Below are 15,750 nucleotides of genomic sequence, written 5' to 3' on the forward strand. Positions count from 1 at the left end.
TGGGCTTCATGCCAGCTCCTGCAGAGAAATGGCCCAGAAGTGATGGTGAAGGGAAAGACCCTGAAGGGGTTGTTGGGTAATGGGAAACCTTTGTGTCCCCAGCTTTCGTTTTTCTTATTAAAAGCAGTAAATATCTTTAGTAGAACCTGGAAAAGCACTCTGCTCTCTGTGGTCCTGAAGGTGAAAGGGCAGGAGGCCTTGGAAAAGCAGGGCCGAGAGAAGAAAGCCAAGTTCCACCAGGCCAGAATAGGCTCAGCATTCACAGGGAGGACCCCCCCGCCGGTGACTCAGAGTTAGACAGATGTCCCCCTAGTGCTCCCTCCCAGGAGAAGTAGAATCCCTAATTCACTGACCTGACATAGGAGGAATCTCCAAATACATTATCCTATAGAAATGTAACTATACAAAATGGTTAGGGTCTATAGTGTATCATGCTGTGGATCAACCAGTCCAACCACCTTTTATGAAATTATTACTAAAGAAAATTTTCAACAGATTTACAAATACAGTGATTAAATATTTACTATGTGCCAAGAACTGTCCTAAGTACTCACTGTACATGTGTTATTATTGCCTTTGATCCTTCTGACAACACTAGGAGGGGGGTAGGCCTGTTTTACAGATGAGTAAACTGAGGTTTAGAGGTTAAGTAACTTTCCCAAGGTCATATAGTGAGCAGGTGGTGGCTCTGGGACTCAAACCCAGGGCCAACTCCACATTTTATACCATTATGATGCACTTTCAAACATAACTGTTTCTTAAATTAGGGACTGCATTTACCTGGATATCTCAAGGCCTTTTTCCATCACATTTTTTATCACTCTCTTTCTTCCTTCACTATATATTTGTTCTTTTGAAAGCATTTTTTTTTTCTTGAGTTGAAGTGGAAGCATATTTGCAAAGGGATACTTGGTACATATTCGTTGATACTATAAGTATTAACTGCTACTATGACCATAATGAAAAAAAGTCACAGATTGGATTTGTTACTGCATTTTGAACTTTCTTTTTTTTTTTTTAGAGTATAATTGCTTTACAATGTTGTGTTAGTTTCTGCTGTACAGTGAAGTGAGTCAGCTATATGTATACCTATATCCCTTCCCTCTTGGACCTCCCTCCCACCCCCCAATCCCACTCATCTAGGTCGTCACGGAGCACCGAGCTGAATTCCCTGTGCTATACAGAAGGTTCCCCCTAGCTATCCATTTTATACATGGCAGTGTATTTACGTCAAACCCAATCTCCCTATTCGACCCACCCTCTCCTTCCCCCACTGTGTCCACATGTCCGTTCTCTACATCTGTATCTCTATTCCTGCCCTACAAATAGGTTTATCTGTACGATTTTTCTAGATTCCACATATATGCATTAATATATGATATTTGTTTTTCTCTTTATGGCTTACTTCACTCTGTATGACAAACTCTAGCACCATCCACATCTCTACAAATGACCCACTTTCCTTTTTATGGCTGAGTAATATTCCATTCTATATATGTGCCACATCTTCTTTATCCATTCATCTGTCGTTGGACATTTAGGTTGTTTCCATGTCCTGGCTATTGTAAATAGTGCTGCAGTGAACATTGGGGTACATGTGTCCTTTTGAATTATGGTTTTCTCAGGGTATATGCCCAGTAGTTAGTGGGATTGCTGGGTTGTATGGTAGTTCTATTTTTAGGTTTTTGAGGAACCTCCATACTTTTCTCCATAGTGGCTGTATCAATCTACATTGCCAACAACAGTGCAAGAGGGTTCCCTTTTCTCCACACCCTCTCCAGCATTTATTGTTTGTAGGTTTTTTGATGATAGCCATTCTGACCGGTATGAGGTGATACCTCATTGCAGTTTTGATTTGCATTTCTCTAATGATTAGTGATGTTGAGCATCTTTTCATGTGCCTCTTGGCCATCTGTATGTCTTCTTTGGTGAAATGTCTATTTAGATCTTCCGCCCATTTTTTAATTGGGTTGTTTGGTTTTTTGATGTTGAGCTCCATGAGCTGTTTGTATATTTTGGAAATTAATCCTTTGTCAGTTGCTTCTTTTTTCAGTGACTCATTTATATTAAAATTTTGTTTATTTCTTACTGAAAGGAAGAAGATTTCTCTCCCCACGTCAGCTATACTCTGCCTCTGGCTTCGGCACCTTCCCAGCCTTGAAAATACAGTGCTGCATCTTTTTGAAAAGCTTATCTCCAGTGACAGAAATTTTCTGAGGAGGATCGAATGCTTTATGAAAGATTCATCGCTGGTATGTGCTGGTTTTTGATGAGGAGAAAATCCTTAAAGACGATGCTGGGTATCATTTCTTTTAGTCAGCACAAGCAGAAAAAAATGTAAACTTAAGAGTGATTGGCACCTTTTAAAATAATCATCTATCTACATTTTATTTTTGAAATGCCTAATGTAGGGGGCTTTTCTGCATACTTAGAGCATGTATTAAAAATAAGGTGAGGGAATTCCTTGGTGGTCCAGTGGTTAGGACTTGGTGCTTTCACAGCTGTGGCCCCAGGTTCAATCCCTGGTCGGGGAACTAAGATCCCACCAGCCCACAAGCTGAGTGGCATGGGCAAAAAAAAAAAGGCAAGCTTCGAGATTTACTTGATCATTGCACCTTATATTGCATATTCACAAGAATTGACCTGACATTTGGACAACAAATTTTTTAAAACAGTATTTCTCATTTCCATATGAAAAGTTAAGTTTTAAAAAGTGAGGATTTTATGAACAATAGGAGGAATCAATTAACAAAGAAAAGCATTCAAAAAATAAACTTTTAACCCTTCACTAGAGGAAAAATAAAATACTTAAAAGATACAAAACAAAACCCCAGAAAAATGGTTAAAACAACAAAAACAACTGAGAATTCTGTCAGTTTTCTTTTGGTGTCAGCCTGCCAGCCTTGAACCCTCCCTCCATTCAGGGGCTGCCCAGTCTCCCCTCTACTCAGAACTTCTCAGGCCTGGGAAGTCGGGCGCTCAGTGGGCCAAATGGGCCCTATTGCCTAATCCGGTGTCAGGGGCCCAGGCCCTCCGGCAGTCCTCGGCACCGACCAATGGGGATGCTTTTCCTCTGTGGGAGGCAGCTCTGGAATTTATGTGCATTTTTGTAAGAACAGGAATAAAGACCAACACACTCTGAAAAAAACAATTAAAAACCTACAGGAGGTGTCATGCTTCTGGGGCCTCTTACAGGAACCTCAGTGGGCTCTAGCATGTTTTCTCATTAGCTTTTGTAACCTAGGGGAGATATGGGGCAGAGATTTGCTTCCTATTGTACAGATGGAGAAACTTAGCTTGAGGGAGATGGTGAACCGTCAAATCTTATGTTGGTGTTCAGGAAACTGGGCGGAGGAGAGTGCGTGCCTCCCTGCTGAGCTGAGGCGTGTTGGGCAGGGGGTGAGTCTCTGCATAGAGTGCGCTAAGGTTGGCTGAGTTTGCTCAGCCCCCCCTCCGACACTTTCTATTGGTTTAATTCACTTAGAACTTCCTGGTTTTTTTCTTTCTCTTTTAAATTGGAGGCTGTGTAAGAGAATCATAATTGAATCTGCTGCCTTCTTACAATATCCCAGTTCTCTTTTTAGGTCCTGATCAGTCCCTACCAGCTCACGTGTGTGACCATGGCCGTGCTTGCCTTCTCCCTATTTCCTGGGCTCCCCTTTGCCTTCCCATTCTGGGGCCTCCCAGGTGACCATGGATAGTGTTGTAGTCACCAGCAGCCAAGATGCTTTCATCTGCAAGTTAGCTGGCACAAACTGAACCCAACTGATTTAGAAGTTTATAGTGTTTGATAGAAAAAAAGAAAAGAAGATAGGTATAAAGACTGAGAGAGCCCAAAGAGAGTTACTTTTAGGAAAATTCTCCTTGACCTCATCATTCAAAAGAGTTGCATATTATGGTGAAAAATAAGAAGGCACTTTATATAAAAATAATTATAATAAAATTCAATATAAACAAAGGCTTTTAGAAGCCTCTGGCAACCCATTCAAAACATTACCTTTATTATCAGGTAAATCTATTTCTAACTTAAATATACATCCTATAATTTAATTTTCTCTGGTCCTTTTTCAGTGGCAAAATATAGTAGCTGAGCTCTTTTCTTGCTTTCAAGGTTCTCATTAAATTTCCTTTAAGTCTTCTCCCTATAGAAAAATTCCAGTTTCGTCGACTTCTCTAAGTTGGTTTGATTCAGCAACCTTGTGATTCTTCTCTGAGCCTCTTTGCGTCCTTTTCCCTGTGGCCCTAGGGCCTGAGCAGCACTTCAGTAAACACAGGATACTGTGTATGAGAGAGAGAGCAGGTGCTCCCATTAAACACCGCATTGTATAACCTTCGGTCTCCAATTTACAGTGTAAAATGATTTCCCCCAAACAGTTTTGAAGTCAGTTGATTTACCAAAAGCATTTATCAGGATCATGTGTGTAGACATTCAGAGCTTCCATTATGGTTAAAGGGGGGATTCCAGAGGGTGTTATTTGGTTTAATTTATTGTGGCATTGGCAGGATGTAACCCCTCTGTGCCTTATGGTTCAAGGAGGTAATTATAATACAGAGCTGCAAGTCCTTGATTGGCGTGGGCTGCTCTCCTCAGGCATACTGGGCCAAAAAACCAGGCAGGCTGGAATAAGCCTGTGACGTGACTGAGTGATTGGAAGGGTAACCTGAAGAACCTGCTTCCTAATTGCATCATCTGATTCATTTATCATAGCACAATATCTTGGTGCAGTGACAGGACCGTGCATAAGTATCAGAGAGATCTTGAAGACTCAGCTAACACAGGACTGTTGTACTTTCCTCCAGAAGAAACTCGATGCCTATTACATTAGAGCTGGATTCTGAGAGTAATTAAAGTGTGATGGTCTACATAACTTGTATTTTATATGGAGCACTGTTAATTATGTTTCCGTCTCTTGGGACTATCCAGAATTAGCCCTAGAAATTCTACAGTTACCAAGATGTTGCAAAAACAAAAGATAAAAGTGTAGTACAGGTTGTACAAAGTGAAATAATCTCCCCAAATGTTGTTTGGCCTCTCAAGGACGCGAGGCGTGGTATTTTCCATTAAGACTATGAATAATAAGGCACTAACCTAATAATCACCTGAATTCTAAGTGCATGTATATGTGTTTTGTTTTGGTTTTTTTGCGGTACACGGGCCTCTCACTGTTGTGGCCTCTCCCGTTGTGGAGCACAGGCTCCGGACGCGCAGGCTCAGCGGCCATGGCTCACGGGCCCAGCTGCTCCGCGGCATGTGGGATCCTCCCGGACCAGGGCATGAACCCGTGTCCCCTGCATCGGCAGGCGGACTCCCAACCACTGTGCCACCAGGGAAGCCCCATGTATATGCTTTTGACTTCTAAAATAAAAGTAAGTTTTCAAAACCTGTTTACTTTTGAGACTCACCCTTTGGCTCTCGTGGGCTGGACCTCCCCCAAGTACATGCCCACCTGCCACATTTGGTGCTCCTAAATAAACCAAGGTATTAACCTCAGTTTGTCATCTACTGAGCAGACTGACACTTTTCAAAAGCAGATGGTCTTGTGTGTCCCTTGACAGAACAGGCAATGGAAGACCTAATCCGTAGCTTCAGACTTGACCTTAAAAACTGATGTCACCAAAAGCAGTGAAAGCCACTTGCTAATTATTCAGCTTTCTTGGCACTGTTTGGTTTCCCAAGGCTGGCCCCAAATCAGAAGGATGTTATGTTTTGCAGTTACAATTCTGTTTGTGGAGCCCAGAATGCTATTGTTTATATTCCACATTTGAATGAAAAGTGCTGGCTGGGTGGCACTGTGCTTGGCTGCCCTGCTGCATGCCAGGGCCAGGATATACCCTGGTTCCCATGCCCTCCCATCTGATCCTTCGCTGGCTGGCCCCTCCAGCGGGATCTAGAGATTTGCCCACGAAAGAGTGAGGGGGTGGGGCGGGGGGGTGGTTTTGTTAATTCAGATTTTAAATCAGGAAACACTCCTAGTATTCTCTTCATAGCGCCCTTAAAATTAGTTCTTTATCTTGTCAAGTATACCTCAATAAAGATAGGGTGAAAAACTAGTTCTTGATCTAATAAGAGCTTAAGAATAATAAACATGCAGATACCTCAGTGTCCTGCTTGACCTCCCTCATATGAGATAAGATGGCTTCTTTTTTTTTTTCATTCTCCAGATAGCAATCATAGCCACTTCCAAAAGAAAAAGAAACTTCTTTTACACAAAATTCCAAACACAGCTGCCCTTTAATAAAAAATTATACTGAAGAATTAACTCCACATCCTGGATGATGTCAGTTTTCTCTGTTTGAATAACTTCTTACTAATGTTCTAGGGTTTTCTTTTCCTGTTTTCTCATTAGCAGTCTTTTAAGCATTTCTTTTTTGAGCTCTTTAATGTGATGCATGTAATTTAACAAAAGCTGAGGTAGATAATTTAGCAGTGATCGAATAGAAAAGAGTGGAGGTGGTTTCTTTTTGTAGCTAAGAGGTAAAAAAAAAAAAAAAAAAATCTCAGACAGTAATTGCACTTTCCAGCATCGACCTCAAGGGGGCACCAGATCACCCGGCATTGTCTGTAAAGAAAGAGGCCTAGATCTCACGTTCTGTTTTCACTGCTGGGGATGCAGGACTTGGCAGCCAGTCAGGGATGAAGGGAGAGAAACAAACAAACAAAAAAAACCAAAAAGAGAAAACAAAACAGGGCAGTAGTTGACCTGGGAGGTCACTGCCACTCAGAGGCTGAGCCAAGAAGCAGCAGGGGGCTGAAGAGCTATCTTCCCCGCTCAGGCTACACAAACCAACAGGATAGAGGCCACTGGGCGAGGCTAGAAGAGGAACTTCAGATTTGAGGGATTTTGCTCTGCTTCCAGAGCTGGCATCCCTGTGTCTTAACCCTCTCAGAGAGCACGGATAAATTTAAAATACAAAAGTACATTTGGTACTTGTTAATTTTTTTTTAAGCCCAGAAATGACAGATTTATCACTAATTAAACAATAATTGCATTATGGAGTACTGAAAAAAAAATTGCTTGTAGTATAAACAGCATCTGGTAAAGATTAAAAAGAAAGAATCATTTTTCCGAGCTCAAATTTGTTGAAAGAAATGTGAATGTTTTGAAACAAAACAGATCTTAAAATGCAAAAGGGATATTTACCGTCTTAAGTTTGGTATTTGAAAGAAACGAAGAACATGGCATAATAAAAGAAAATACATGTTTATAAAGGTCCCTTATTTTACATGACAGGTGAAGATTTTTTATATAAGTAGATTTTTTTTAAACCAAATTGTTTTTGAACTCAGTAAAGGAGTTTTTTGAAATGAAACTTATGAAGAGTCTTTTTTTTAAAGAAGAGTGTTATTTCTTGATGAATAGTCACCTTTTAACTTATATATTAAGACAAGGGCTCCTCCCTGTCAAGGGTTTGGAAGAGTCAGCTACACAGTGGGACGTGATTGCCGGCTGTCGCATAAACTGGAGGAAAAGCGTCTCATCAGCAATTAATTAAAAACAAAAAACTCCATTCCAGAGTGAACTATATAAAACTACATAAAAATAGATTATGAAAGAGAAGCTATCCCAGCCTTACTGAACTTCAGTTTATCTCTCACCTGAAATTTCTCTCTTTATTTTTTTAGGAAAAATATCTATGAAGGGTGATCAATGTAGATGGCTTGAGAATTTCTTTTTTCTGTGTCTTCACTGCCTTTTTGTTTTTTATGAGAGGCATTCACTTTTCTCTGTGAATTACCTCAAATCATAGTATAATTTCCCTTTCTGGTTTGTATTATTTTTCATCCCTTTACCCATACTCTTTCTTTCTCACACACACAAATAATCAAAAAATGATAGAAAAAAGGAAAGATTCCTTCCTGAGAATTTTGTTCTTCCATGTTCTTGGGCCTCTTTCAAGTGGCAGGTGGCTTGTAATAATCATTGATGAACCGGGATGAAAACAGGTTAGACACTAAGGACAGAGAGCAAGCACTGATGTTATCTGTACAGTTCACTGCACAGAATGACAAGCTGGCCTCTCCCGCACCTCTGCCTACAACGCAGGCCTAGAGAACGCGGCCGCCGCGCACTTCTCTATGTTGCTTAGTCTTCCCTTGTTTTTTCGAGGGATGGGAAGGGGCTGTCCTTCTGGGCAGAGAGGAGATGAGCAACGCAGTTCTGGGTAGCTGTGGCAGAGGTAAGGGGATGAGCACCCCAGAACAACCTGGTCCATAAGAAAAGGAAACCAGAGTCTGGAGCTCACCGTCATCGTCTTCCAGTCATCCTCTGACGTTTAGTGAAAGAATTGGGGGCAGCGTGAGGGGAGAGAAGAAGGGCATATCTCCTGTTATTGATGGCCTCCTAGTAACATAGTTTCCCTAGACTTGAAATAATCTGTACACGGAAATCGTTAGACCATATGGAGAAGAGAAGAGCTTGAGAAGGAACAGATTTTGGTAGGATGGAGAAAAACAGGCAAACAGATGGAACCCAAGAAAGGTTTTCTTTTCTGTCCTCATTTTCAAGAAAGGTTTTCTTTTCTGTCTTCATTTTAACAGGAAAGATAATTGCCTGGATTGTGGGGCTTCGGAGCTAGGGTGTGGAGCTCTGGGTTGCAGAGTGACCTGTTGTGTTCATGTTAGGGTCCCGTTTTAAAAATAAAACAGGATACAGAGGGGTTAAATGTTTGCCTCTTCCCTCACATGGATGCTGTAAAGATTTAGGGGGGGAATTTATGGCTTCCAGAGGAGCATAAATTAAGACTTTAATTCTATTTAGAGGATTCCCTTGATAAGAAAAGCGGCTTACTTTTGCTTTTGTGATTTGATGTCACTGGGACACATGCCTGGCCTGTGAGCACTCCGGGCTTTATGAGGGGACTCACTGACCTTGAAATTATGTGCTTGGGAAGTGTGAAGAGTGTCTTTTTTTTTTTTTCGCGGTACGCGGGCCTCTCACTGTTATGGCCTCTCCCGTTGCGGAGCACAGGCTCCGGACGCGCAAGCTCAGCTGCCATGGCTCATGGGCCCAGCCGCTCCACGGCATGTGGGATCTTCCCGGACCGGGCACAAACCCGTGTCCCCTGCATCGGCAGGCGGACTCGCAACCACTGCGCCACCAGGGAAGCCCGAAGAGTGTCATTTTTAAAACCATCCATAAAGGCTGCAGATGAGAAAGCTGTTCACAACTCTGGAGTGGCGAGGGAGACTGGTTTTTAAATCAAAATCTCTGCTATTGCTGTTTCAAGCCTGGTCACCTCCAGGAGGTTCCCCTGCCTCCTAACATCTTATCTGTTTTAAAAGCTAAAACAGGTTGTAGAAGCAGGTTGAGAGCAACCAAAGGTCTGAAATATTTGGACAGAAAGAAATCTAAAAGGAGAGTCCATTGGCATGGAGAGAACAGGAAGATTCCACACAGTCTTCAGATATTTAAAACATTTGATTGAGCTGTTTTGCTAGAAAACACTGCATAAAAGAAGAGCATGTCCAAGCTCTTGTCCTCTTTCAACAAACTGAGTTAGAGCTTTCTTGCTTTCCCCCTTGCTTTTCACGGTAGCCCTGTTCTACATGTTGGATCAGCCTTTTCTTTGCCATTTGGAAATCCCTGTAATCAGTATTGAATGATTTTCTACTAGCATCAAATTTATAGAGTGGTTCTGGAGTAGTTAAACCATTTAGAACAAAGGGAATGGTTCTATTTTACCATTTTCAATTTTAGTCTTATTTTCTATCAATGCATTTTTAGGCTCTATGTGTCACATGACAGTGTTGTTTGGTCTTAAACACACATTGTCTATATATAAGACTTTGAAAAATCGTTCTGGCAAATTTGATGAATCACATTTCTTCAAGACAGTACAGTTTGCTTTACCCTTCTTTTTTTTAATTTATTTATTTTATTTTTTGACTGCGTTGGGTCTTCGTTGCTGTGCACGGGCTTTCTCTAGTTGCGGTGAGCGGGCACTACTCTTCGTTGCAGTGCGTGGACTTCTCATTGCGGTGGCTTCTATTGTTGTGGAGCACGGGCTCTAGGCACGCGGGCTTCAGTAGTTGTGGTGCACAGGCTCAGTAGTTGTGGTGTGCAGGCTCTAGCATGCAGGCTCAGTAGTTGTAGCCCATGGGCTTAGTTGCTCCATGGCATGTGGGATCTTCCTGGACCAGGGCTCAAACACGTGTCCCCTGCATTGGCAGGCAGATTCTTAACCACTGTGCCACCAGGGAAGCCCTGCTTTTCCCTTCTTGTTTGATTTTTCCATTATGAATACATAGAAACTTCCATGATATTTTCTGGGCATATATCCAGTGACCTTTTAATAACTGTTATTATTTACAGTGAGGCTGAAAAGCAGAGAGATTAACTGACTTGTCTGAAATCAAAGCCAAAAAATATTCTGCCTCTCTTCTGTTGGACCTGCCTTTCTTCTGCCTCTCTTCAGTTTGAATTCTGCCAAATCACTCTGAGTATATAATGAATTTATCTATGAAAAACTTTAGTTGGTTTCTTTTAGATAAAAATGGACATCAGTGAAGGATTAGGGAGTATGGATTACTCAGAAAATAGAGATCTATAACTTACAAATCGCAAATATCTCTTCAAATAAAAGGAATTATCTCATCATTTTGACAAGTGACAATGCTCTCTTGCCTGGAGCCTTCTGTAACAGCCTGTAATGGCGGTGTTTGAACACTAGATGGCGCACATTCAATGTTACAACAGCGCAGAACAGGGTGGAAGAGAGTCTATGGAGATGGGCATCATTCTTTCTTCAGCTTGGTCTAGAAAACTTAAGAGAAAACGCATCTCCTTTTTTCTGTTTTTATAGTTGAGGGGGTATGAAAAAATGTTTCCCAGAGCTAGTCATATCAAGCTCAGTGTGACTCAGAGAAATTCCCTATAGAGCCAATTCACTAACCTTTGGATGCTACTGTAAAATATCTTAGAACCCAAATGGCATCTTCCTCTGGCTTAATGTCATGCTTTGAGCTCTGGCCAAAAAGATATGGAATCTGGGTCAGGCCCACTGAAGGCCCACCCAGGCCACAGTAGGTCGGCTTCTGCAGATTTATACAATCAAAACCTGTCATAAAAATACTCGTGGAATAAATTAGATTGCTTTCATCATTCAAGATCATGGTATCTTTATTCTTTTTTCATCTGAAGTAATTTAAGCTGCTAAATTCATAGTGCACTAAGATGTAATATTATTTAGTCTGGCATGGTAGTGGCCACTGCATTTCCTCAATAATAATTCTAAATTATGCACTCATTTCCTAATAAGCAGGAATGAAAAGATAGCCGGCCCAGATTCGACCTTGAGGCACTTTTAAGTCATGTGAGGAGGTCAGACACACAGAGCACATTATGTAAAACTAGCAACACAGGTAGGCTCTGTGTCTTCATTACAGCATGCCGGTAGAAGGTATATTTTAATGTTCCATGATACTTAATGACTCTTTTTTCTGTATCATATGGGCTTATTGTTGAAAATGTGGAACGTACAGAGTATAAAGAAGAAATAAAGGTTGTACATAATCCCCTTGCCCCAAGAGAACTACTGTTTGTATTTGTATGTAGGGCCTTTGCTATGAACTGGTTCTTGTTTTTTCCTAACTCACAGGAATGTACCCATTTTCTAGACACCAGCAGTTCTAGACAACTCATTTGCCTGATAAGAGCAAGTCATTATTGATGAAATGCTTCTGATATTTTACTTTCTCATGGTCTTTTCCTTACAGCCTGCAGCTGCCTGCCATCCTGCCATATTCAGAGTTGTTGATGAAATGTTCAGGTCAGTATTGTGCTGTTTCTGCTAGTAAATTGGTCTAAATATGTTCAGCTTCCAAATGCGAATAAAAAACTCTGTGGTAGTCTCTGGCTGTACCACGGGGGAATTAGTTTCTGCTTCCATCCCCTCCTGCTGAGCTTTCTGGTAAAACCCAAATGTCAGTGTATATTTAAAAGCCAATGCCTAAAAATTAAGATAACTATCTTTTTTTAACCTTTTAAAATTCTAATAATAATGGTAGAAAAGCAAAATTACATTAGATTTACATCATTCAATATTCATGTAGAATTTTTCTCAACTCAAAATAAAGCGTAGTAGTGTTCTTCCTTCACCACATGAGGGCTGACCAATCTTTTTAAAGGATTTGAAAGCTAAGGAAAACCAAGAATAATAAATAAATGATGCCATTCTTAACAGAGCTCTTCTGAAAGGCAGAATCAACTATGCATGTTATCTTACAGCACACTAATTTTTATTCTGCAAATACCAGAACTTCTTGGTAAAGGCACTGGATTTACAATGATGAAAGATGAGGGGACCCCTGGACATTAGGTTGGGTTATGGCTGACAGTGGGGGGCCGGACTTGCCCACCCCGGGAGGGTTTCAAGCCTCTTTCCTGGGTGCTGGTACAACCAGGGTATCTACTCTGTTTATCCCATCCCCCTCACACTCAGCAAACAGAGGCCCCATGGCAGACAGCAGTCACTGGGGAAAAGAATTTTTACAATAGCAAGTAATCCAGCACTTGGGTTGGTCTTGAAACATACCAACTTTAAGCTAAATGAGTACAGAAATAAGTCAGAATGCTGTTTTTAGTTTAAAGCTAGCAAAGTTTCAGTTGATTTTTTTGTTATTGTTTAAACAAACATAAAGAAAAGTTAGTTGTGTGAAAATGCATAGAAAACAAACCAGGAATATGCAGATTCTTCCAGCACTTTGCTGGGTGGATTTGACTGAGCTATTTTAACCCCGGGGGCACCTCTTTCTCCACTTGCAAAAGCAAAAGTTCTGTGGATGTTGCATTTCTGGGCATACAGTACGCAAATATTTGTAAAGAGCATTCCAGGCCCATGTGGAAGGGATATGAAGTGCTTAATAATTTAAAAAACAAGAAAGGGAGCTCTGCATGTTTGCAATTTTAAAGAAAATCTTTAGAAAAGGGATTTCACGCAAGGACTGAAAACTGATGAGTTGAGATACTGTTGAAGCTTATGGCACAAAAAAATGTTTCCATTTTTCCCTTTTACATGTTCAGGTTCACGTGTTTGCCAGGTTAATCACTGAATGTGTTGTGATCTGGCTTTGCATTGTTCAGGTACGCACTCCTGGAAACTGATGGAGCCCTAGAAGTACTAGCCACTATCCAAGTGTTTACACGATGCTTTGTAGAAGCTCTGGAAAAAGAAAACAAGCAGGTTCGTTATATTGCAGATATTATTCATTCCCCCAAAGAAAAAGAAGCTGTTAAGAGTATTTGATTGATCACCAGAAGGGAGCACTTTATTTTCAGTGATTTTGATAGACTGTTTTGTTCAAGAAGAAAACTTCCAAATGAAAACCCCAGCAAAGGTAAAACCATTTTAATTGAAAGTAAATCAAGATGGTTCCTGTCTGTCCTGTGTCCTGGTACCCAGAAGCATTTATCTACTGCTGCGCAGAGAACTCTGCCATGCCAGCACGTGCCACCCCAGAGGGTGAACTTTCTGGGCCCTGTGTTGTATGCTGTTTGTCAAGCAGGACTCTGCCCCTCCCAGGCTAGAGAGAGGTATTCTGGAGTCTATATGGCATGTGCTAAGAAGGAAATGCCACTTATTACAAAGCAATACTGGACATTCTTAATTATTAGTTTCCATTCATATCAGAGACCTAAATGTGAATTGGGTTCCAGGGGAGAAAGGAGATAGAGTGACAAGGAAATATTTGAATAATTGTAGATGAGGAGCTAGGAATGGCCGTGATCAAGAGGTGTCAGTTGGACTCAGTAAGCAAGAAGCTGGACCTAGGGATCTGCAGGAGGACTTGCACTGGGGGCCTGTCAGCAGAGGCAGCTGATCCATTAGAGTGACCTGTGTAACAGGAACCTTTTCTACCAGAGAGCTTTTGTCTTTGGGCATTCTAACTGGCCTGTACTTCTGATGGCCACAGACCTAATGTCTGTGTAGTGCTTTGCCTGTTCAAGTGCCCAAGTCCACTGCAGTTTCCTGTGGGATATGTCATGGTCCCTTGGTATGCTTTCTGCAGTTTGACTTAGGATAGCACTGCTGTGATGCTTGGTTGTACTAAAATCCCATACACTCCTACACCAAGAAATCTCTCAGGTTTTAGCAGAGGTTTCTGTTTTTTAAGGCAATGATAAATATTTACGATGCTTTTTTCCCATCTTTTCTTTCCCAAGGGAAGTTAGCTAGACTGTAGCAAACAGCATTATCAATGGTACCAAGCCTGGAATTCGGGAGGAGAGCTCTGCTGAAAGGCACTGGCTGGCCCTCACGCTTATTTTGAGGCATAACTATAAATATCTTTTATCTTCCCTGAATATTCTTAGTATTTCCAATTAGGAACTGACCTCTAGAAAACCTGTGCCTTTGACTCCTGGAACAGACCTAGGTTACGGCGGAGGGCATCGGTGAAAGAAGTATTGCTCTGTACCATTAGCTTGAATCTGTTTTCCTTACCAGCTTTTCCCCTGAGTTGCGGGGTTGGCCTTGGCACTTTAGATTTGGACTGGTTGAACTGTTCTTACAGTGACTTTTAATTTAAAATAGTACCCTGCCCAGGCTACATGTGTCTGCTAGTGTGAGGGGCACAGATTGGCTTCTGGTGGAAGGCAGGGCAGGGATCCAAAAAGAAACAGGAATTCACTGCCCTCACCTTGGGTTTGGGATACAAGAGCAATAACCTCTTAACTTTGCAAATGCCTTCATCCACATTTGTTATGTCATTTCTTTTCCTGGGGCTGTTCCTGATTGCCTGCCTTTCTAGTCAATGCCATTCTCATCATCAATCCCCTGCCTTCCTGAGTGCCCGTTTGTAGATTAATCATAATCCCTGATGCATGACATCCTTTGTCCTACTTGGCCCATGCATGGCCCTCTTTTCTTTCAGTGTTTTATCCATCCATCCACATATTCATTCTTAGTAAATGAGTATCTACCAACCTGACATCCAACAAGACCTGGCCCACTAGTAGCAACTTTCAGGTATCCACGTGCTCCTCCTCTATCCTGTCACTTTGACTTTCTCCCCTCAGGTAGCTGCTGTTTTGATTTTATGTTTATCATTCCTTTGCTTTTTCTGAAAATAGTTTGATCACCTGTATATGATTGCTAAACCGTGTTTTCTTTACTTGTGACTGTTTTTGCACTTTATAAAACCAACAACAGGTAAGAGGAGCACACCGTATGCAGTCTTTTGAGCCTTGTTCTTTCCAGCATCGTGCTACCAGGATTGCTCTGTGCTGTGCGTGGTCGTGGTCCTGGTGGGGATTGCTGTGTAGTGCTCTGTTGGGAAAGTGTACTACAATGTCGCTCTCTTCCTGGTGGTGGGCTTTTGGATTATTTCCAGATTTTGTTTTCTTTCGTAAACAGTGTTGCTCTGAACGTTCTGGGGCATATACTTAGGACTGGAAGTGCTGGTTATTAGAAGTGCTTTGGCAGATGCTGCCAAATGGTTTCCATACATGCTTGTGCAAATTTACATTCCCCCCAGCAGTTTGGTTTTTTTTAGAATATCTTTTTTTTTTTTTTTTTGGATGTGGACCATTTTTAAAGTCTTTCATTGAATTTTTACAATATTGCTTCTGTTTTATGTTTTGGTTTTTTGGCCGCGAGGCATGTGGCACCTTAGCTCCCCGAACAGGGATCGAAACTGGCACCCCCTGCATTGGAAGGCGAAGTCTTAACCACTGGACCACCAGGGAAGTCCCTCCCCCCAGCAGTTTATGAGAAATCCCATTAATCCACATTCTTTCCCATTGTCAGAAA

The 15,750-nt window shown here is 41.5% G+C and overlaps 1 protein-coding gene across 5 annotated transcripts in view; it reads left to right on the plus strand.

Annotated features, from left to right (window-relative positions):
- Nucleotides 1-15,750, plus strand: part of FANCC (FA complementation group C) — a 291,379-nt gene that overhangs the window by 251,280 nt on the left and 24,349 nt on the right. For all 5 annotated transcript variants that reach the window (XM_060101949.1, XM_060101951.1, XM_060101952.1 and 2 more), the window contains 3 exons: nucleotides 2,096-2,252; nucleotides 11,717-11,769; nucleotides 13,083-13,182. In XM_060101949.1, the coding sequence (XP_059957932.1) occupies nucleotides 2,096-2,252; nucleotides 11,717-11,769; nucleotides 13,083-13,182 (310 nt within the window). The remainder of the gene's footprint in view (nucleotides 1-2,095; nucleotides 2,253-11,716; nucleotides 11,770-13,082; nucleotides 13,183-15,750) is intronic.

The sequence above is a fragment of the Mesoplodon densirostris genome, chromosome 6 (assembly GCF_025265405.1).
Source record: "Mesoplodon densirostris isolate mMesDen1 chromosome 6, mMesDen1 primary haplotype, whole genome shotgun sequence".
Classification (NCBI taxonomy): Eukaryota; Metazoa; Chordata; class Mammalia; order Artiodactyla; family Ziphiidae; genus Mesoplodon; species Mesoplodon densirostris.